General features: G+C 42.8%; 1 protein-coding gene across 1 annotated transcript in view; it reads right to left on the bottom strand.

Moving 5' to 3' along the window:
* Positions 1-21,916, bottom strand: part of EIF2AK1 (eukaryotic translation initiation factor 2 alpha kinase 1) — a 41,070-nt gene extending 19,154 nt beyond the window's left edge. Inside the window, exons 1-9 of the mRNA XM_060260944.1 lie at positions 21,683-21,916; positions 19,278-19,436; positions 13,812-13,948; positions 12,357-12,388; positions 10,910-11,012; positions 10,167-10,247; positions 8,492-8,591; positions 6,823-6,880; positions 4,176-4,455 (exon numbers count right to left, since the gene is read on the bottom strand). Of these exons, the coding sequence (XP_060116927.1) occupies positions 4,176-4,455; positions 6,823-6,880; positions 8,492-8,591; positions 10,167-10,247; positions 10,910-11,012; positions 12,357-12,388; positions 13,812-13,948; positions 19,278-19,436; positions 21,683-21,785 (1,053 nt within the window). The 5' untranslated portion in view covers positions 21,786-21,916. The remainder of the gene's footprint in view (positions 1-4,175; positions 4,456-6,822; positions 6,881-8,491; positions 8,592-10,166; positions 10,248-10,909; positions 11,013-12,356; positions 12,389-13,811; positions 13,949-19,277; positions 19,437-21,682) is intronic.
* Positions 21,917-24,116: the final 2,200 nt, after the last annotated feature.

The following is a 24,116-nucleotide window of genomic DNA, read 5'->3' as shown; positions in this document are numbered from 1 at the left end:
GCATACATTTATAAATAATTATCTGGAGGAGGAGCCACCCCACTGAGAACACTGCAACTGGAGAAACCACAACTGGAGAACCACAACTAAGAACACTACAACCGACTTATATTATTGAAAATAACTCATGAAGGACAAATTTTGAGCCTGTTAAAGCAGCTCACGTCTTTAGTGGCAAAGCACGTGGAGGGAAGTAGAATGCAAGGGGCATCGCTAAAAGTTTATATGGATTCTCTCCTGGGGAGGAGAGAATCCATATAAACAGATAAGACAATTTTCAAACAGCGATAAGACAATTTCAAAAGCTATCTGGATTCTCCAACTTAGATAAAGAACCCAAATGTCTCAATACTAGCCACTAAGCTGCAAAGCACTGATGGGGAAAATATATTTTCCTAGCATTTCAACACCCTGACCTGGATGGCCCAGGCTAGCCTGATCTCATCCCATCTCAGAAGTTAAGCAGGATCAGCTCTGGTTAATACTTGGATGGGTGACCCCCAAGGAAGTCTGGGGTTGCTATGCAGAGGCAGGCAATGGCAAACCATCTCGGAATGTCTCTTGCCTTGAAAACTCCAGGAAGGGTCCCTGTAAGTTGGCTGTGACTTGACAGCACTTTACATACACACCATTTCAAACTAGCTGCAAAGAACTGAAATTTAGGTCACTATGAATATTGAAGAAAATCAGAACAAGATTTTCTATTGTTGGTGCATGTCTCTCCATGGCAACTATGGATTACAATAAATAAAGAAACGCAGTTTCACAATGACAAGTAAATAATAGCAAACTGTGTGGCACTGTAATTGCAATTTATAATATAAGGAAAGGAAAGGTCCCCTGTGCAAGCACCAGTTGTGTCCGACTCTGGGGTGACGTTGCTTTCACAACGTTTTCACAGCAGACTTTTTACAGGGTGGTTTGCCATTGCCTTCCCCAGTCATCTACACTTTCCCCCAGCAAGCTGGGTACTCATTTTACCGACCTCAGAAGGATGGAAGGCTGAGTCAACCTTGAGCCGACTACTAAAAATCTGTGAGCTAACTCATGCTAACTCAGCTTAGAGGGAACACTGCTTGCCTATTTTGTTCAACAATCTTTGATAACTGACAGCTCTTGATTCATGCGAACAGATACAAACTGAGTCACAGTGTCACCAGGAATGGACATTGAAATCCCCCAAAACTAAGAGACTGGAAAACTCCAAGGCATAGCCCGATACTGCCTCCAGCAGGCTCAGAAGGTATCTGCTGGTGCATTAGGCGATCAGTACACTAGCCAGACAGCCAGACTCTCTTCTGCATCCCACATTAGTCCTACACAATCAAAGCTGATTATTTCTGGTGTAAGGAGTGGCCTGAAGGAAAAAGACCATCACCCTACCCATTTGTCTGGGACTGATGAAAGACTGAGAACCAGGGGGGGATTCTCCCAGGGTGACTGTCTCACCCTCCTGCACCAACGTCCCAGTCACATATGCCAAATAATTTTGCAAGAGTTGCAGTCTTCTTATCGATGGACTTGGCATTATACAACATCAGTACCTGAGAAGGGTACATCTTCCTAGCTCCACTACCAACATGTCTCAGAACGAGGCAAAGGTTGAAAAGGGACCGAGCATAGCCATACCTCCACCACTTCCCCTGATAAAATCCTTTCCCACTCCTATGCCGCTCACATCCCTTGGTTACCAGGATCCCTGTCTCCCTGGTGGCTTCCCCTGCTGGTTCCTTTCAACACCACTTTGCCCAGTTTCGCACATACATGCAGTTAATCTCACAGCAAAATTAGCAACTACTTAATTACAATAATGGCTATCTAACTGCTCTTCCAACACAATCCTCCCCTCCTTCCCAACAGCCAATTCAACACTAGTGTGAGGTGTCTTACAGCAGGGAAGCACTAGGCAGATGGTCAAATGCTGATCTTGACAGCAAAACAATCTATACTACACAACATGACCCTAACCTATAAGAATAAAACTCCTATTACTATATCTAACCCACCCTCTATAAACTATTTTAGCACCCTCCCACAACCCACCCATACAAATCCAATAACAAACCCTCTAATAATAATTACTAACCAATATCCTCAATCAGTCTACCTAATCAATTAATAAACAATAAACCCTCTAATTATGGCTGATATTTAGGCAGGCCAAAAACTTGCAACTAAAATATTTGTCTCCTGCTTGGCAGGGAAACAAGGGGCGAGGACTCTTCCGTTGTGCCTCTCTGTGTCTTTCAAATAGGTCTCCACAGTATCTCGTGGCCTCACTCATTCTAAGGGACTGGAGGCCTGATGTTTTTGGATGCAGTCTATGCTTAATAGATTGACATGTAAAGCTTCCATCAGGTACAGTCGCATTCAGTTTGGCTCAGCTTCTTGTGGCAGTCATCCAGCCATGGTTCATCTGCCATTCATGGTTCAAGGTGGTAAAGCAGGCAGTCCCAAAACAAAATCTGAGCACTACTTAGGCTGTTCCTGCTTCAACCAGTCAAAACCAGCTGCCAAATCAGCAGACTCCACAAGCAGACAAGACTTCCAAGGAGGGTTCGAAACTGATGGGATTGCCTGAAGTTGGTCAAGGCCTCTGGAGCCTGCCAAAAATATATAGATCACAAGGGCAGTACTCCACAAAGCATGGCTGTCCAAGTCCAAGGATAGTTCACAGTGCCACAACCAACCCCCAGGTGCCCAGTCATTCTGCAAGCCGCATCCACCACCAGCCTCTGCCAAGTTTTTACCATTACTCAGTGTCCCGTCCCAGTGGTGACAGGACTCCGGTGGGAGCCCCCCCGCACCCCCCGACGCTGACCACCTGGTCGTCCAAAGTGGCCCGACCTCCCGAAGCGCCGGTCGAAGCCGGGGGCCGACAGGCCTGCCTGGAGCCCCCCTTCCCCCCGATGCTGCCACCTACTTTTTGGCCGCCCGACGCAGCCCGCCCTCCCAGGACGCCAGCTGAGGCCAGGAGCTGATGAGCCCGCCCCCAGGCCCAGGTGAGGCGGCCATGCCACAACCGCGGCAACGAGAGGGAGAGGGCAGGAACATCACCCGGCCCTGAGGGCTGGGGAAGCAGGAGCCCCGAGTCGCAGCGGCTGGCGCTGCCACGCCCTGAAGCAACCTCCATGCCCCAGCCGCCTGACAACCACACCCCAGGGAGCCCTTCCTCCGCATCCCCGCCTATAAGCGGGGGTGGAGCTACCCGGGGGGTGGGACCAGGGTGGAAGGGAGGGGGCCAGGAGAGGGATAACAGGCCACAAGGCTGAGAGGTCAGGGAGGAAGCTGGCTGATGCTAAACAGGCTGCCTAGGCAGAGAGTGAGTGGAGCTTAGCACAGCCAGGGAGGACACGAGCACAAACGGGTGAAATAACCCAGATCTGTCCTCCCACATTCTGAGACCTCGGGGACGCCCAGCCAAGCCCTGGCTCCTCCGAGGTCACCAAGAGAGCAGCGGTCATGGCGGGGCGTGACACTCAGAAACATCAGGGCTTGGGTTTGTCAGTGTCCCGATTGAGGTTCACGATTCAAGTTGATGAGTCCAGGGTGGCTCAATAGTCTAGCAGGCACTTAAGAGATATGTTGAATTTAAATTAGAGCTTGGTATTCTTCACAGTTCGTAGCTCTCTCTCCCTCCCAGTCACAAGAGTATCAAATGGAGTATCACCAGAGGAAAGTGGCATCTTGTCAATGTCAGCATCCTCAGAAAGGGTTGTGGTGGCTGCTGTTAATTGAGGGAAAGTACAGGCACAATTGCAGAGCCCCTTCTGCTAAAACAGTCATAACCTCCAGGGACTAAAATTTGGGTCAAAGTAGCAATTCTAAATCTCTCACATTAATGTACTCCAGCATATGGGATCTTAAACTCAAAAGCATCCACACGCTGCCATCTTGGAATGACTAAATCTCTCCTCTACAGACTCTTCTCATCTGAAATCATTCTTAACTGTTATTATACTGTTGGTGACCTTTAACTTTAATAAATCTGAAATTTAAAAAGCGGGGGGGGGGGGGGACTCACATAAATCCTATCACTCACCCCTTCTTGTCTATTTGCATGAAACGTCCTATCTTTAGAGAAACAGCCACATTTTTACTTTCGTTCTACTACCTGGGTCAAGTTTGCTCAAGACTGCCTTGCCCCTGCCAGAATACAACAGGCCTGTATTTACCTCACATTCCCCTTGCAAAGACAGATCCTTCTGGGAAAATTCTTCTTGGCTTGAATGGCCTTTATTCCTATCTTGAGGGTAGCAAGGGAGAGCAGATACAGGACTGTCTATGCAGAGCAACCTACTGGCAGTCTCACTGGTACAGCTGCTGTCATAGGAGTTGGCAGAGAGTCCACATGCATTCATCTTCCTTCCTTCTTCATTCCTACTGATTGAATCGTTGGGATCAGCAAAGATAATGGAACTGCTCTCTTCCATCTCTTCAACACTGCAACTATCTCTGCAAGACAACAGCAGTCATCTTCCAAAACCAATAAAATTAACAAGGAATTAGTGGGTAGACGGTCACATTCTCCTGGATTATTCAAGAGGGCTTTGTTACATACATAATAGGGCAGCATTGTAATAAAATAGTTCAAAAATGCTTCAGGTAAAAGCCTACACTATTAATTATGTTAGTAAGTATAAATTCTGGGAGATCTTGAAAAAAATTCTTGAAAACTTTATTTTCCCAGATAAGCTGCCATAGTGCACCAGCTGGCTTTGTCTTCCTGTGTCTTTCTATCTTACTAGACTTAAATGGCTATTAAATGCTTCTTCAGTAAGTTAACCTAAATTTGTATTCTGCTAAGAAAATCACTCGGCACTCAACTGTGGTTTCTTCATGCAGCAAGGTTAGGTATTAACACCTGAGGGGGCTACAACAGGGCTGCTCCACTAGTGCAGATGGGGAAATGCTGGTTATGAATGCTCTACATGGGCAGAGGGGCAGAACACTTTCTCCAAGTAAAAACAAGATGAAACAGGACTGGTCAAGAATAGAATCACAGAGTTGGAAGGGGCCTTCAGGGTCATCTAGTCCAAGCCCCTGCACAATGCAGGAAATACACAAATACCTCCCCTTAAGTTCACAGAAACAGCATTGCTATCAGATGGCCATCTAGCTTCTGTTTAAAAACCTCCAAGGAAGGAGAGCCCACCACCTCCCAAAGGAAGCATGCCATCATTTCATGTGATCTGGAAATTATACTTCTGCTGATACAGCCCAAAATTGCATTTGCCTTTTTAGCTACTACATCACACTGCTGACTCATTCCGTGTATGGTCCACTATGACCCCGAGATGCTCTTCACATATACTACTGTCAATACAAGTCTCCTCCAGCCTATAATGATGCATTTCCTTTTTCCTACCTAAATGCAGAACTTTATATTTAAAAATTGGAAAAATTTAAAGAAAAGAAAAAAATGATTATGGAATGTTTTATTTTAACATGATGAACATTTTAAGACAAGGTGTTCAAATATTTTCCAAATCATTTCTAAAAAATATGTATGGTATCAGATTACTCTAATTTGTGTGCTCGGAGGACAAGCATGTCCTAGGTCAGGCCCATTCATTGAAACTTAGTCCTACACTCCCTTCTAGACACTTCCCCCCTCTTCAATTCTTTTTATGAGAATGAGGTTTTTTATTTTTATTTAATACTGTGGAGAAGAAATATGAATAATTGTTACTTCTGGAATTTTAAAAAAAAATTTGTGGAGGGTTTTTTGTCTGTTCCACATAAACTAGTAAACAGTTCAGGAGACTGCTCTCCATTTGTTACAATTACAAATAAAATTTAAAAATAAAATTCTGTTTGTAATAATTGTTTGGATACACTATATTTTTAGTATGCTAGCTGTGATAATTTCATGTCAAGTAAAATTGTCCATATTCATATTTTTTTGTTTCTAAAGTAACAGAATGACTTTCAATCTGGAAAAAAAAAAAGAATTGCTAATGTGGCTTTTTTTCAATTTTTCCGAAAATTCCCATTTTTTTTTCAAAACCCCCCCCCCCAAATGAGGGGTTTTCCGAGCTTCAAAATTTCTGAAATTTTACATCTCTAGTTCTAAAATTTTTCCATGTATAGATATCAAGTGAACAGGTCAGTAGTTACCCTTCTTAATCAACAGTTTTGCTCCTTCTTGAACAACATTTGCTTGCCTCCAATCTTCCAGCACCTCACCTGTTCTCCAAGCATTCTCAAATATAATGGCCAGAAACTGAGAAATTATGTCTGCAAATTTTTTAAGTACTCTTGGATGCAGTTCATCTGTCCCCAAGGGCTTAGTTTCATTTAAAGAAAGTGTTTATGTACTACTCCTAAACTGATCATAGGCTGCAAAACTCCCTTGTCTCATCAGGTGTTCTGTTTTTGCCATGTTTGAGTCCCTTTTCCCTCACAAGAGGAAAAGTAGGAGTTGAGCAGTTCTGTGTTTTCTTTATCACCTGTTACAATTTCACTTTCCTGTCCCCTCAATGGGCCTACCGTGTTCCTTGCTCTTTTTCTTACTTTGAAAATAAGAAACCTTTTTTGTTGTTTTAGCATCTCTTACTAAGCTAAGCTAATATTGAGCTTTAGCCTTCTTAGCTTTCTCACTACAAGCACTGGTTATTTGTTTATATTCATCCTTGGTCATTAGGCCCTCCTTCAATTTCCTAAATGAGACTTTTTTATTTCTCAAGTCCTCAGAAAGCTCAAAATATATCCTTATTACTATAAAACAAGACCAATTTGGCAACATTTTGAGTTCAGGGAGGGGGGAGGGGAGGCTGCCTGCCTGGCGAAAACAGTTCATGTCACATATTAAATTCATACTTAGTACTTCCTGGTTCAGAAGCCATTTTCAGGTGTGGCAATGCCAAGGTTTTCTCAGCTGCAAACAAACATAGAAACACAAAACTCTTAACTTGAACAATAAGAAAATTATGCTTTAAATTAAGCGGTTCAGCTTTCTAAATGTGCAGACAATTCAAGCCATCATGCTCTTGATTAATGCACATTCAGATATTAAAATGTTCCAGAACTAGACACATTTACCCAACAAGCTTCAAACCTCGCAAAGGTACTCCGACCCTACCTTGTGTGTGTGTACATACATCAATACATACATACTCACAAAAAATGTAAGGTCATGGCTATCAAATGAAAAGCCTTTCATGGCCCCCTTATCTGCAGGACTGCCTCTCCCCCACTGTGCTCTGCCATGACAGCTTCACTCATCTGAGCAGGGCCTTCTTCAGGTGCCAACCTACAAATGGGCAAAATCAACAACTACACATCCATGTGCATTCTCTGTTCTCCACCTTACGGAATGGTCTACCTGATGAGTCAAGAAGGTTCCCAGGCTCCTGGCCTTCCACAAACTACAAAACTGAATTATTCAAGAGGGCTGTTCATCACAGGTAATAGGCATGCACTGTACAAAATAGTTTATGAACTTGGATAAATGATTAGGGACTGTGGTCTATACTACTGTGCGTACTTGCTGTAAGTCAGCAAGCTATGTAACTTTTGCATCAATTTTTAATATTTTCTGGGCACTGGAGCTTTTGGGGTTGCCTATATGCATGTTCTTCTGATGTAAGGCATAAAGGTTTTTTTGTTATTGATTGTTGATTTTAATTATTGTTTACTGTTTTTATCTCATTGGTTTTATGATCTAGGCCGCCCTGAGTCCATTTTTGGGGTAGGGCAGGGTATGAATTGGATGGATGGATGCATCATGTTAATGCTTATATTTTGCTTCAATTCTAGTTTTTAGATTTCTGGTTGGTTTCAGACTTCTACAATCCTAATCCTATTTCATCATTTATTTAATGTCCCATCCTGTTGATTGTACTGACTCACTCTGAGCAATTTGCCTTCAGTCCCAGTGCGAATACTTTATGGAGGCATTCAAAGCCTATGTGCTGTGGAAGAGCTTAGTTGCCCCCTACCCAACATACCCCATGTCCCTCGGGGGATAATGAAAGACCTCTGCACCCCAAGAGTCAAGCAGAAGAGAAGCCCAGAAATGAAGCTGCCTTAGTCACTCTTCTCTGTCTGGCAACGGCTCTCCAGGACCTCAGGTGGTCCTCTTTCACATTACCTACAACCTGATCTTTTGAGTGGGAGACACCACCAAGGATCAAACCTGGGACCTTCTGCATGCAAAGAAGATGCTCGTCACTGAGCCACAGACCCTCCCCAGAGCTCATGCCATTGGCTTTTGAATGCCACCATGGCTAAAAGAATTCTATTTGACTATGGTATATTCATCCAGAGCCTAAATAAAATACATTTTGTGTACATTGACTTTCTTCCCCAATGCTTAATAATAAATTTATCTTTCCATTACCACAGACTAGCATCAGGGCCATGTTCCATAAGCTCCTTTTCAATTTACAATCCCTTTTTTTCCTTGACTACTACAGGAGTGGCAGATCTTCATTAGGATATTCATTTCATCCAAAGAACATACTAAGAAAGGAAGAATTACACTCACCTTTTAGGTAGCCCGGCTGAACATGTTCCATCCAAGCAGTGTGATACCCCACAATATTCGGATGCTGCAGTTCAGCCAACACTTTAACTTCTCGTAACACCTACCAAAAAAGATCAAAGAGAATATATCGAAGCCTTCCTGCCTCCTGCTGTTTTTCAAAATAAAATCTGAGGCACATACTGCTCCCCAAAAAAAGGCTTCTTGTTAAGCCTGCATCAGAGCGAAATTCTTGGCCACAAAAGGAACCTGCTGCATAAGTGCTGACATTCTGGTTGAGCCCCCTCTAAGAGAATGAAATTCTCCAAACTAGTAGTGCTCACAAAGCTTTTGAAGAAAGCAGATAGGACCACATGGGGCTTTTGCCCTGCAGGCCTTCTTACTGGCTACTGGAAATCAGATTTGCTTTGCAGATTTTGTGTGTTTTAACTTGGGCAAAGGATTGGCTTTTATTGAATAAGAGATTGCTGACATTAGAATGGGCAGATCTAATAAGGGGGTGGCATTCCTATATTTGGTACCAACCCCCCCAAAAGAATAGTGTATTTTTTATACACGAAATAAGAAAGTCAATCTATAAAATTTGGATAAGAGTAAAAGCCCAATTTTACAGGTACACGCCTGTATGGCTATCTCCGGTAGAAGCATCAACTCACCCTAACCTTTACCAGTGGGAGCACAATCTTAATTATGGGACCTTATTAGATGATAAAGGCGATTTACAACTTGATGAAAAATCCCTAGATTGGTGGATTAAACTACAGATTAGATCAAGATACAAAGCAGACAAAGAAATAGGTTTTCTTAAGAAATTCAATGAATTTGATACTTTAAGTACTGATCAGAAGTTGATTTCTAAAGTCTATAATTGGCTTTTAGAGGTAAGAATGCAGGATGGAGTAGTTAAAGAAACTTGGGTAAGATGGATGCAGGATTTTGGTTATAACATAGAATTAGTGGAATGGGAAAAAATTTGGAAAGAGAATCTCAAATTAAGTAAATCGGTCACATTTAAAGAAAACATCTACAAGATGGTATATCGCTGGTACTTCACGCCTGAGAAACTAGCTAAAATTTATCCTAACTCTTCTAACAAATGCTGGAAATGTAATAGGACAAGGGGAACTCTGTACCATTGTTGGTGGCAATATGAAAAAGCCAACAAATACTGGGCCCAGATCCATGCATGGGCCCAAAAAATATTGAAAATAACCATACAGCATACACCTGAATTATATTTGTTAAATATATGTAAGAACTCTATCTCGAAATTAACTAGAAAACTTTTATTGTATATAGTAACTGTGGCTAGATTAATATATGCTAGATACTGGAAAATTCAGCAAGTACCAGGGAGAGAGGAATTTCTGCAAAGTTATATGAAGTAGCAGAAATAGACTTTTTAACAACTAAACTGAGAGAAGGGAATATAAAGAAATGTAAAGAAACTTGGAAACCATTATATGATTGGGCAAAAGTGTATGATAACTGAAATGATGGAAAATGACTTATATATTGACGCAACCTTAAGCTCCTTTTTTTTGTTATATGTTGTGTTAGTGTATCATTATTCTTGCGTTGTCTTTTTGTCTATTGTTATTTTTGCTATGTTAAAAATAAAATATATGTCACAGAAAAAAAAACAAACCATCCAAAGTATAATAAAATCAATGCATACCTTCATGCAGTCTCTTTTGGTTGCCTTCTTAATAAGGATTTTTTTAATTGCATAGAACTGACCATCTAGTTTGTTCTTGACCTGAAAACAGATTGGTGCATAAATCAGTGGGATGCAGTAAAGTTTTAGAAGCTTCTAAATTGATGGGAAGGGTCAGCTAATAATCTGCCCACAGTACCCATCCTATCAGTACCATTTAGATGCAGTGGCAAAGTACAGTTCATCCCTGCATTAAATGAGCTGCAGCACCTCTGCAGTGATCTAATTAAAAAGCTCAGTGGCAAATCACAGTTTGTCAGTTACGACCGAATCTCTAGCATTTCCCCTCTTCCCTCAAACTAGGATTCCAAACAAAGATTAAACCACAATTTAGAATACCAGCTTGCAGAGGAGGGTGCAAACCATTATATGTACAGACACCATGATAAACTTCTCTCCCTCTTTGCAATGAAATCTGATTAGAGGGCTGTACAGGGAAACAGCATAAAGCATATGAAACTGATGTTCCTCCCAAGCTCATTACCATAATGACAAACCGCCACTTGCTATTATGGCTAATCTACACTTTTTACCAGGTCCTCATCACTGTATAGTATTTCCAAAGTACACATACAAGCTCAGCCTTGCTTAAACTAGGAAGAGGGACAATCTGTTACTTTCAGAACAGACAACCTGTTAAGTAACTTCCTTTCATTTCAATAGCAAAAGTGAATATAAAGCTTCTGGGAGGGGGTGTTAATTACCTTGTACACTGTCCCATACCCTCCTTTTCCTAGTCTTGAAATCTCATCAAATTCATTGATGTAGCGAGATGTTTGTGCTTCAAATAAAACTTCATTTTCACTGCTTTTTTTGGGGGGGGGGGCGGAAATGGAAAGTACATGTTAATCCTTGTAAGAACAAACATACCATGCCAGAATGACAAATCGCTGGATAATGCTAAGGCTTTCCCTCTGCCAGCGGGAAAGGAGTCCGCAGCAGCAAAGGATGCTTTTTGTTAAAAGAGTATACCGGGGGAGAAAAATCACACAACCCAAAAACCCAGATAGTAGGTACTATAAAAGTATTAAATGTCCCTAAAAAGCAATCAAACTAACAAATCTCAAGGTCTCTTCTCCATCTACCTGAACTTTATGAATTTCAAGCTATTTACAGTCATTCAAAGCTCTGCTCAATCATTCAAAATTCAACTTTTGGAATACTTTTATAACACTCTTAATTATCTGTATGCTATTCCCCAAGCCATCTGTTTAATTGTGTTAAAAAAACAATATCATAGATAATAACAACTAATACGGCTGCAAATAAGCCTCCATATATGTGTGCAGACATGAAGGACAGAAAGATTTCACTTTGGAATTCTCTTCCCTTGAAAGAGCACCAAAGCCACAACATTTTCAAAACAAGACAAGATAGAGAAGGTAGAGAAAGAAGTACTTTTCTCCCTTTCTCACAATACGAAAACTCGTGGGCATTCAATAAAATTGCTGAGTGGGTTAGAACTGATAAAAGGAAGTACTTCTTCATCCAAATGGTGATTATCATATGGAATTCACCGCCACAGGAGGTGGTGGCAGCTACAAGCATAGACAGCTTCAAGAGGTCCGTAAGTGGCTATTAGCCACAGCTTATCGTTGGAACTCTCTGGGGCAGTAATGCTCTGTATTCTGGTGCTGGGGGGGGGGGCACAGTGGAAGGGCTTCTAGCCCCACTGGTGGACCTCTTGATGGCACTTGGGTTTGGGGTTTATTTGGCCACTGTGTGACACAGTGTTGGACTGGATGGGCCATTGGCCTGATCCAACGTGGCTTTTCTTATGTTCTTATTTTAAGCAGTCTGAAGGTTGGTGTGCAGGGCTACAGCAGATGGCACTGTCACCTGCTCAGACTCCACAGGTTGGTGTGAGCTATAACCCTAATTAAGAAAGGGGGGAAATTGTACCAGTCCTCGAATCAATTCCCCATTCTTTGTATGTATTTCTCCAAATCTTAATGCTAGTGATCAAAGAAACTGCTTTTGACACTGTTTTTAAATCAGTCAGTTCTCTGTAATAAATGTTTTGGGCTCCAAGTCTGATGCTGATTACTATTTATATTTGTAAACAGAGACCTTTTAGTATATACACATATACATATATACACAGAGAGAGGGGAAGAGAGAGTTTTCAAGCATCTGTCACAGCTCTCATACCTGTTTGTTTGGGGATCACTGCTGCCAAACTCCTATAAAACATAATAAAAACCCCTGATGAAACAAACTGGCAAGTCTAATTTCTGACAAGTACAAAACGTTAGCAAACAAATTACTATTTGTTCTCTTATTTTATGAAGTTAAAACTTCTAATCTTAGCTCTAAATCGGTGGTCTAAAACTGTAAGGACACAGTGGAAAAGGGAAAAAAATCAGCATTTTAACTGCTTTTACATAAGACATTTTAATATTTACACAGCTTTCCTTTTCTAATGACTCAGAGGGTTTTGCATACATTATCTAGGTGACAGCAAACTGAAATCCATAAAGAAAACAAAGGAAATGTTTTTTGAGAAGTGATGGCTACAGAAGCATTCATCAGCAAATTGCTTCACAGTCCCCTGTAATAGGAGGGATGGAGGGGCAAGGGGACTGGCTGACAGCTGATGTAATGATGGTCTTGAGCAGGGATAGCTTTAAAAAGGAATCAGACAGATTCACAGAGGGTTTTGGTTACCATCAATGACTACCACATATGGTAACCCAAAAGGAATCTCCAGAGGCAGTAAACCTCTGAACACTAGTCCTAGAAGGCAACCTCAAGAGAAGGCCTTGGCCTCTATGTCATTCAGTTGGTTGACAATTTTTTTAAAAAGGCGGTGGGAACCTAATAAAAAAGAAACAGGTCAAAGAACCAAAAGGGTTAATTCACAAGGCCTCAAAAATATATAAAAATGAAAAATGAAACTGCAAAGCAGTTTTATTCTTCACTAATCACAATAAAATAACCAGCAGCAGACCACCAAGAGATTAAAAATTGCTCTCCTTTAAGCAGTTTGGCAGATAACCCATTAAACTAATTCATACAGAGTAACCACCATGTAACACATCCTCAGTTGGTCAAAGTGTATCATAAAACAAAACCCAAAATGCATTTTGGCTACTATATTCCTCACTGATACAGTAACTATTGTCAAACTAAAAGTTTCTGATATATTCTGATGAATACAATAAACGTCAGATAACCACTGCATACAGATGTATCCAGAAGATCTTTTTCTGTTCTGTGGAGACTGTAGACTTGTACTGAGGCAGAGGTAAGGAGAACTCTTCTACATGTACTTACTTTATTTATAACAAGGCTTCTCTGAAGTCAAACCACTATACATGAGATGTGTGGAACCAAGTCAAAATGGATAAGGTAATATTTGTATATGCATCATGAAGAACCTTGAGCACTGTACGGAATATAATAGGTGACTAAATGGAGCACTGATCTGATCCAGCAGTGCATCTTTCAAGTTCTTAAGTTTTCACCCAATGCTTCCTCATTTCCTATACTTTGTAGCTAAAGTAACATTTTATGTTGTCAGCCACCTCCAGTCCCATTCAGGGGAGACGAAATGAGATATAAATTCAAAATATAAAGGGAAACAGTGAGGATGAGGAAGCTTACCCCATTGAGTATTTGCTGATTAGCTGCCTTCATTAACTGAGTAATGGCCCGATTATGCTGCAACCTCAAACTGCTGAATTCATCACAGGAGGCGAAAGAGGAAAGCAAGCCCATTTGAGTAAATGTCTTGCACAGTACTGCATGAAAGCAGAAAGAGGGAAAGAAAAAAAATGTTCTAAACTGAACTTTAGACAGCATTCACACTACACCATTAACAATAGCCGAGGTTTCGTTTAACCAGTTTGGCAGACACACACACTCACTTCATCCAATGTACTTCACCAAGCTGCACAAACACGTTGGTTTGGTTCAGACCTTGCAGGAAACCATGGTTTATCTCAATTATGGTTAGTCTGGGCTGCAGATAATATGTTCAAATTCTGGTTTGCCTCAACAAATGCTGGTTTTGTTTTTGTGCTAACCTCCCCGTCAGAGAGGTCTTGTTGGTGTCCTATCCTCCACTGCAAAGAGTGCCAGGAAACAAGCTGGAATACCCATATTCATACATTGTGTAAAATCAAGATTTTTACAATGGTTAAGAAATCAACTTAAAACCATGGTTTCACATCCTGTCTTGACACATTCTAGCTAACCCACAGGTTAGGATGATTGGGCTAACCCAAAGTTAGTTGTAACCATGGCTTTGCATGAGATCAGAACCAAGCTGTTATTGAACAAGGATATAAAACGCATTGTAAATTCAGTAAAAGTTTTTTTTAATGCTGTACATTTGGTAAAATCCCTATCATGTAAAAACATACTGGCAGTAACATCTATGTCAGGGGTATCAAACATGCAGACCCTTCAATCAGGCCCGCAGGGCTCTCTTCTCAATCGTCCCCCTCTCCTGTCCTCACCCTGTGAAGCTCCGAAGGCTGCTACAGCAACAACATCCCCAGCTCCTTCTGCCTTCTCTTTGTAGAGGATAAAGCTGAAAGCAAAGCTGCAAAGAAAATGCGGAATGGATTTCCCATTCTGGCTTCTGGGCAGAGCAGAGGTGAACAGAAAATCCAACTCCACGTTTTCCTTGCAAATCTGTCTACATGTTTCAATGGAGAGGAACTTCCCAGTGTTCCTATGGTCAGCCAAAAGCTTCCTGGAGTTGTGTGGTTGCAAACCAAGCGTTGACACCTTGAGCCAGCTTTGCCTCTTAGTGGAGTGAGAACTAGTGCCTAGTGAGTACCCCAATTTGGGAACCCACAGCCAAAGGGGGATATGACACTGGAAAGCCATTGCTAACCTGAGTAGACCTGGGGAGGGGGCAAAGAGATGCTTGCAATGCCTTGCCATTTCATGTTTTCCCAAGCGGAGAGTATTTTATTTTTTAAAGTTTCTGCTGTGATCTTTGTGCTTTTTCTTGATATTTTATTTTGCATTGCAAAATCCCACTATCTCCCCTCTCCATTTTAAACAAAATATTGCAAGTTTTAAGCATGCTTGTATTTTACATTAAAAATTGATATATTTAATTGTGTTGGCCTGTGTCCTCTATAAAGTCTATATCTCTGCTATCTGGCATTACATTTTAGGACACACTTGGTTTGGCCCCACAAAGTCCCAGTTATGTCAGATCCGGCCCTGCTAGCAAATGAGTCTGACACCCCTGTACTATCAGCCAGTTTACAGCAACCCCTCATATCATTTACAAAAGAGATAAACTTGGGCTTCCTTTGTAGTCCCCCCCCCTTCCAAGTACTAGTCGGGGCTGAACCTGCTTGGCTTCTGAGATGTGAAAATCAGCCTAGCCTAAGCCATCCAGATATAAGGGCATAATGCACTCCAACTTCACCCCCACAAATGACAGGACAAAATATTATACCAATCAACAAAATCGGAAAAGATCTAAAATACTTAACCAGACTAGTAGGATGTTAGGGAGAAAATTACGCCCTCTAATTTTTTGTGTTCTGGGGGGGGGGGCACAAAAACATGTGTTGTGTGTGTTTTTATATATCTCACATATAAATCCATGTTGTTTTGGAGTCAAGATTTTACTGGCCTTTTAGGTACAATTCAACAGTTTTTACTTTTCATTCATTGCCTCATCCGTCAATGTAGGTAGAGAAAGCAATTGACAAACCTGGAAACATAACAAAAATATGTGCCCTAGGAAATGGGTTAGGGCTCTGGCCTTTAACCAAGGTCTGTCTTCTTTCAATCAAAATTAAATATAGTTAAGCTTTCTGTTTGGTCTGGGATTTGTCTGTTTATTTTAAAATATATATGCATACTTAACAAGCAAAAACAGAACTCTGAGGAAGATTCTAGAAGACTTCAAGCAGGTTAATAGTTTCAAAGCAGTTAGTTACTACTTATTCTGCTTCTTGCCACATAGTTTAGCTCCCTTGAAAAGAAGCAGTTAGGGCACATTTACTGGCCCAGATATAAACAGCAGAACCAGCCACTGTGAGGCAGGTAGGAACCTGTGATCTATAACAGGGGTGCCCAAACTTGCTTAACGTAAGAGCCACATAGAATAAATGTCAGAGCGGAGGAAGGGGGGGAGGAAAATAGATGGGGAGGGAGAGGTGGAAAGAAAGCAACTTTAACTTTAACTTTAAAAGTCATCTAAAGTCATCTAAAGAGAGAATTGCCTTCCCCAAGCCAGGGTGGTGGGGGCTTCAAGAGCCACACAATATGTATGAAAGAGCCACATGTGGCTTTTGAGTAGCAGTTTGGCTACCCTCGATATATACGATATTGTCTTGCTTCTTGAAGCATAGCGGAGTACGGATGTATCAACAGTAGCCATTTGTCAAATGTTGTGTGCAGTAAACACAGCAGCATTTATCATTTCAAAATATCTCCTGCAGTGACTGGACAGCCATGAGCTCTTATATTAGTATTAGCTTCCTGGCAAGCCACAAAGTCAGACAAGGGAAGATAAAGATTGTCTTATTTTTGCCTGCATTGGACTCTTCTTCTGTTTCAACTACAATTGATTTGGGAAGAAAATCAGTCACAGGGTTGAAGACTTATTCAAGCCTACTGGACAACAACTCATCCAGTCATCACCTGCTTAGTGCTTCCTTGAGACCTGCGGAGTCAGGCACAGGAAGATAAAAATGGTCTTATTTTTTCCTGCATTGGGCACTTCATGGATTATGTCAAAAATCATAGAGTTGAAAGAGACCTCCAGGGTCATCTAGTTTCTAGTACAACCCTGGCACAATGCAGGAACTTCACAAATACCTCCCCCACAGACATACATCTTCATGCCCAGAAGATGGCAAAAACCTCCAGAATCCCTTGACAAACAGCAAACAATTGTTGACTGACCCCAAAGAGGCAATCAGCATTTCCCTAGGTGTGTAAGAAAGGGCCACAAGAACCAAGCATTGATACAACCCTTCCAGCCCTCCTCATGATCTAATTCAAGGAATCAGCATTGCCGTCAGATGGCTATCTAGCCACTGCTTAAAAACCTCCAAGGGAGAGCCCACCCCCCCCCCCAGGAAGTCTGTTCCACAGAGGAATCACTCTGTCAATTCTTTCTAAAGTTCTTCCCATGTTTAGTCGAAAATTCTTTTAACTTCAACCTGTCAGTTCTGGTCCACCCTTCTGCGGCAATAGAAAACAATTCCGCACCCTCCTGTATATGACAGCCCTTCAAGTACTTGAAGATGGTCAGAGCTTTTGTGGTAGAAAAAGCCCAGCAGGAACTCATTTGCACATTTGACCACACCCCCTGACCCCATCATTGGTTGTTGGTTTGTTTTTAACCCAGCAGGAACTCATTTGCATATTAGGTTACACCCCCTGGTGCCAAGCCAGCTGAAACTGTGTTTCTTTGCATTCCTGCTCAAAAAAAAAAAAAAAAAAAGATGGTGATTGTATCATCTCTCAGTTGTCTCCTCTCCAGGCTAAACATACCCAGCTCCTTCAACCTTTCCTCATGGGACTTGGTCTCCAGACCCCTCACTGTCCTTGTTGTCCTCCTATTCCAGCTTGTCTAATATCCTTCTTAAATTGTGGTGCCCAAAACTGAACACAATACTGTAGGTGAGGTCTAACCAGAGCAAAGCAGTACCAACACTTTGCTGGATTTGGACACTATACTTCTATTGATACAGCCCCAAACTGAATTTGCCTACACTACTGACTCATGTTCAGTGTACGGTCCACTAAGACCCCTAGATCCTTTTTGCACATATTACTGCCAAGACAAGTCTCCCCCATCTTATAATTATGCAGTTGATTTTTCCTACCTAGATGCAGAACATTACATTTATCCCTGTTAAAATCCATTTTATTTTAGCCTGCCAAGATCATCCTGTCTCCTACTGTATTTTGTTACCCCTTCCAATTTAGTATGATCTGCAAATTTAATAAGCATTCCCTCTATTCCTTCATCCAAATCATTAATAAAAATGTTGAACAAAAAAGGCTCCAGGACAGATCCTTGAGGCACTCCACTTGTCACTCATCTCACAAGCACTCTTTGGATGTGATCTGTCAACCAGTTACAGATCCACCTAACAGTAACAGGATCCAAACCATATTTTACCAATTTGTCAAGAATGTGGAACCTTATCAAAAGCCTTAGTGAAATCAAAATAAACTATGTCTATAGCATTCCCAGGATCCATCAAGGTAGTAACTTTCTCACAAAAGGAGATCACATTAATCTGACATGACTTGTTCCTGAGAAACCCATGCTGGCTCTTAGTAAATCCTAAATTACAGTCCACAGCTATATAAACTAGGCTTAGATGTATTACACATGCATGCCCTATTAGAAGGAGTCATTCCCACAGCAGCATATCAGAGGTTGAACAGATCTGCCAGGTGTGTGGGTGCCAGTCAAACCTCTGATGAAAGCATAGATAAAGTTTATTAGAACTGGAAAAGCAAGCATCAAATGTAGCATGACAGTGTCTTGCTAGAACTGAGGGTTAATGGTTACATCGGGGCAAAAAAAAAGGCCAGAAGGAACTCATTTGCATATCAAACCACACCCCTGACACCAAGCCAGCCAGAACTGCATTTCTGATCAAAAAAAGCCCTGCATGGGGGCAATTATAGTGCAAGCAAACAGTTACATTCTGGCACTACTTTTCTCCCACCTGTATTATATGCAAACCTATTCCCACCAAGTAAGATTTTAAGGTAAGCATTTCCACATTTTCCAAGGCCGTGGGAGTTGGAGAGAAGGTTCTTTCAGGAGGCTGCAGCACTGATCACCTTGGCGATGTAATAAGCAAAGCAGCTACAAGACTCAAGATTACAGATTTTGGTGTCTGCCTTCCATTCAGCATAGTTGACCACAAGATGCAAGGTACAGACAGAATAACGGCAAATTACAAAACAGAAAACACCATGGCAGGAACTCATTCCCACAACACCAGAGGGACAAATAATCAATTTATCTCACAGTTACTCTTCAGCTGTCACACTTTGGGAACTGGCAGCCACCCAAATCCCCTCACCCACATCACATCACAATCAAGTTGCATGCTTACTGACATTGAAATAAACGCCTTGAATGTGTGGGGTCTTGTGCATACACATGGCAAAGATGTTCTAGCACAGAAACAAGCAGGAGCTGGTTGGCGACAGAGGATGTGAAATTCAGGAACTTTTTAGAATTGTTCACCATCTGGAACTCTGTTGGCAAATCAGATTCTGAAACAGAAAAGCGAAACATTAAAAGCTTTTTTGGGGAATTATAGAACCACCAACACTTTTTCTTATGGAAGAAACCTATTATTTTTAAACTGGCATTTGACTTGGCTTGCTTATAACATCTGCTACTAAATTATATGGGTCTATCATATTTTGAAAGGGTTGAAAATAGGATGTGTGTGGCTGTTTTGGTTTTTACTAAGTTTTGCATTTTATACTTTAATGTTTAAACCTCCTGTTGTTGTATGTGGCACTGGAGGGCATCTTAGTGATTCTGATTTTTAATTTATGTTCATTGGTATGGTACTCAGCTACCTTGAGAAAATTTTATGTTAAGGACAGAATAATTTTATAAATTAAAAAAAAAAACCTCTTACACTGTTACACTACATGGGTGAAGAGAAGCACATGAGATAATTGCTGTCTTTCTTTGGGTATATGCTGGCCCAAGCATCTATTTGTGAAGATGACAGTGTTCCCTTTCCCACACCACTGGAACCTGCATTGCTGCCACGGCCTTGGTTGCCTGGGCAAAGATCTGGCCTTAAGGCATCAAGAAAAATGTTCTGGTGTGCTGTTATTGACACACATGTTGGGATTGTCTGCCCCGCTCTATAGATTTTACTAGTTTTGCATTAGTGTAACAAGACTGTTTTAAAACTAGAATGATGTTGGCATGTTAAAGAACACATCTGGAAAGGTTCAGTGAAAAGGGCAATAAATTATCTAGTACAGAAAGAAAAAGTCACAAGCCTGAGTGGAGGGAAAGTGATGAAACTGCCCCCTAGCCATCTCAAGGTGAAGAACTAACAAGCGCATGGTTCAGTTGAGCACTCAGATGGTAAAGCAGTCTTAGCTTTGTAAATTCTTACCTGGTTTGTGAGAGCAACGTTCTGAAAAGGGGAACCATGAAATAAGAAAGTGACATAGCAGTGCACAATCTACCAGCAGAATCTGCTGTTTAATCCAAACAAATAGCGATGAACACCCAACAAAAGGGATTCAAATCCAGTTTAATCCAGTCGATCCCTGCATATTATGACTGGCAGATTGCTCTGCTTGCATAATCCCTGCCAATTCTGTGTGCTAGAGACCAAGCTGTCTGGAGACTCCTTACCTGTAGGAGCCAGTTTATATAAGCAATCAAATGGCAAAGCATTTATTGAGCTGATAACACTTCAGACTGTATCTAGAAACTGGCATAGGGAGAATGCTCCTCTGCAAAAGCCTTTTTGCATGTGGAAACATGCCTCTTCTTCACATCAAATTTACACTGCAAATTTACACACACAGAATCAGCCCCTTATCTCTTCGGCACTAGTTTCAATAAGTTAGATGAATGTAACATTTTGGGTGGAATCATCTGGATAAGGAGATGTTAAGAGTTAAGTGTTGAGGAAAGAGGGGGAAATAGTACAAACGAATGCGAAACTTTCTGAGCAGCATACTCAAGACAGCAAATACAAGAAAACATACGCTATTATATAACGCTATCATTTCATATCATTAATTTTCTGATATAACTAAAACTAACCTGGCATGTTATTATGCTGACATGAAACCTTAATCTGGATTGTAATAGGAAGGCAAGAATGAATGCAGAAAACCCAAGACTCAAATTGAGCCTTACTGACTTCCAGCATCATTGTCTCCTCCTCCTCCTCTTTACCCTTCCAACAACAAGCCTGTGAGGTCGGCTGAGCTAAGGAGCGTGTGACTGGACCCAAATTCACCCAGGGCACATTGAAACTCATCATGTCTCCCAGCTCCAAGTCTGCCACACTAACCATTACAACCGCGCACACTGCTCAGGTGTTTCTCCTGAGCAGCCCCAAACCGAATTGCTTCCACCCTTCACCGCAAGAAGTTATCCTGAGCAGGTATATTCCTTTTTTCTTTTCCTTTTTGCAATCAATACAGGGGTGGCCAACGGTAGCGCTCCAGATGGTGTTGTTTTTTTGCCTACAACTCCCATCAGCCCCGGCCAACATGGCCAACGGCTGGGGCTGATGGGAGTTGTAGGCAAAAAAAAAAAAAAACCTGGAGAGCTACCCCTGCAATAGGATTTGTTCCTAAACAAGGGTCTTATGTGCCTGGCTTCTGCGTGCACGCATGCCTCTCATCCCTCCCCCTTTAAAGCAAGCGTTTCCTCCATGCCTCCCCCTCATAATTTACCACAGGCGCACAAAAAAAAGGGAGATTAACCTTTCCCGCGCTTTTCTCCCCCTCTCTACCAACAAACCCACCGTCGTATCGCGGCTCCGTCTCCTCGTCCTCCTCGGGGAACTCGATGGCTGCGACCGGGGGAGGAGGAGGAGGAGGAGGCTGCAGCCTGCTCTGCTGCTCCATGATGGCCGCACTCCTTTCTCCAGCGCCGCGGCCTCAGCTGAAAGGAAAGGGGCGGGCCGGCCGAGAGGCCCGAGCCTGCCCCTCACTGGAGAAGGCCGGCACGGTGGCGCCCCCATCGGCTCTCGAGAGGCGACTCGGCCGCACGCAGGCCTGACGTTAAGGCCCGAACCTAGGGTTGCCAATCCCCAGGTGGGGGCAGGGGATCCCCCGGTTTGGAGGTCCCCCCCCCCGCTTCAGGGTCATCAGAAAGCGGGGGGAGGGGAGGGGAGGGAAATGTCTGCTGGGAACTCTGTTATTCCCTATGGAGATTTATTCCCATAGGGAATAATGGAGAATTGATCTGCGGGTATCTGGGGCTCGGGAGGGGGGGCTGTTTTTTGGGATAGAGGCACCAAATTTTCAGTATAGCATCCAGTGCCTCTCCCCAAATACCCCCCCCCCCAAGTTTCAAAAAGATTGGACCAGGGGGTCCAATTCTATGAGCTCCAAAAGAAGGTGCCCCTATCCTTCATTATTTCCAGTGGAAGGAAGGCATTTCAAAGGTGCGCCGTCCCTTTAAATGTGACGGCCAGAATTCCCTTTGGAGTTCAATTATGCTCATCGCACCCTTGCTCCTGGCTCCATCCCCAAAGTCTCCTGGCTCCTCCCCTAAAGTCCCCAGATATTTCTTGAATTGGACTTGGCAACCCTACCCGAACCCAAAAACTAGGGAATGGGCATGGGTTGTCCTAAGCCGGGTTACCAAACTCCAGCTGGGCCCTAATGATCTCCTAAAATGACAGTTGTTCTCCAGATTTCAAAGACCACCTGCCCCAGAGAAAATGGTTGTTTTGGAAGGTGAACTCTATGGCGCCCCTCCCCGTGCCCCTGCTGAGGTCCCTGCCTTCCCTAACTCCCCCCCCCCCTTAATCTCCAGGTATTTCCAAATTTGGACTTGGAATCCTGCTATTGCAAGAGTCTTCATAGAAGTAGAGACCCATCATAGGAGGGGAATAGGCAGGGCCGTAGCCAGGATTTGAAAAGTAGGGGGGCTTTTGAAAAAGTCAGGAGGCACTCTTTCCCATCCACTGCAGGGCTTGCTGCTTCTCAAAAGCTTTCTGGGGTGGGGACAAAAGCTGGAGGTTTTGAAAGTGGCCAAGTCAAAGCAGTCAACCTCACAACACTGGAGTTGAGACCGCACCTTGCACGCAACCAAGGGGTTTTTCCTTCCATCTTCTTCTCCCCCACCCCAACACTTTGCAGCCAGCAGCTCCATCTGTCCCCCCACCCCAGCTCATTCCATACAGCTTCCTCCACTTTCCACTACTCTGCCTCCCTTTTTTCCACCTGCTGCAGTGCCCTATGCCCTGCTCAGGTCTCCCAGCTACAGCTGCCACTGATGGTGCTTTGATGGCTTGGCTATGGCAAAAAAAAAGGGGGAGAGAGCAGGCTGTCCACTGAAAGTCAGGGGGCCATGCCTGGAAGTCAGGGGGCAGTGCCCCGGCAGGCCCCCCTGTGGCTACAGGCTTGGGAATAGGGGGAAAGATCTTGAGGTCGTCGTGGATCGGTCAATCCAGTGTGCTACAGCTGTGAAAAAGGCAAACTTTATGTTGGTGATCATGAGGAAGGGACTGAGAATAAAATGGCAAAGGCTGCCAGCTCTAGGTTGGGAAATGCCTGGAGGTTTTAGGAGTGGAGCCTGCGCATGGTAGAGTTTGGGGAGAGGAGGGACATCAGGGAGGACATCATGCCGTAGAGTCCGCCATCCAAAGCGGCCGTTTTTATCCAGATTAACTGAGCTCTTATCACCTGGAGATGGGTTGTAAAACCAGGAGATCTCCAGCCCCGACCTGCAGATTGGCAACCCTATGCCCCTGTACAGATCTGTGGTATGGCCTTTGGAATACTGTGTACAGTTCTGGTCACCAAATCTCCAAAAGGACATTGCAGAGCTGGAAAAAGTAAAGAGGAAGGCAACCAAGATGACTAGGGGCCTGGAGCAACTTCCCTATGAGGAAAGGCTGAAAAAGAGTTGACTTGGGGAGGGGAGGACACATGATAGACGTTTATAAAATTATGCATAGGTTCGAGAGAGTAGGACAAAAATTTCTCCCTCTCTCAATTCAAGGGCATCCAATGAAGCTGATGGACAGTAGCTTCAGGATGGACACTGAGAGTGATTAAAATGTGGAATTCACTGCTAGAGGATAAAGTGATGGCCACAGGAATAAACTGCTTTAAAAGAGGATTAGATAGATTTATGGAGGATAAGTCTATCAATGGCTACTAGCCATAGTGACTGAGGGGAACTTCCAGAGGCCCTAAACCTCTGAATTCCAGAGCTAGGACAGA

Source organism: Heteronotia binoei, chromosome 20 (assembly GCF_032191835.1).
Source record: "Heteronotia binoei isolate CCM8104 ecotype False Entrance Well chromosome 20, APGP_CSIRO_Hbin_v1, whole genome shotgun sequence".
Classification (NCBI taxonomy): domain Eukaryota; kingdom Metazoa; phylum Chordata; class Lepidosauria; order Squamata; family Gekkonidae; genus Heteronotia; species Heteronotia binoei.
This window is presented reverse-complemented; position numbering and strand designations above follow the sequence as displayed.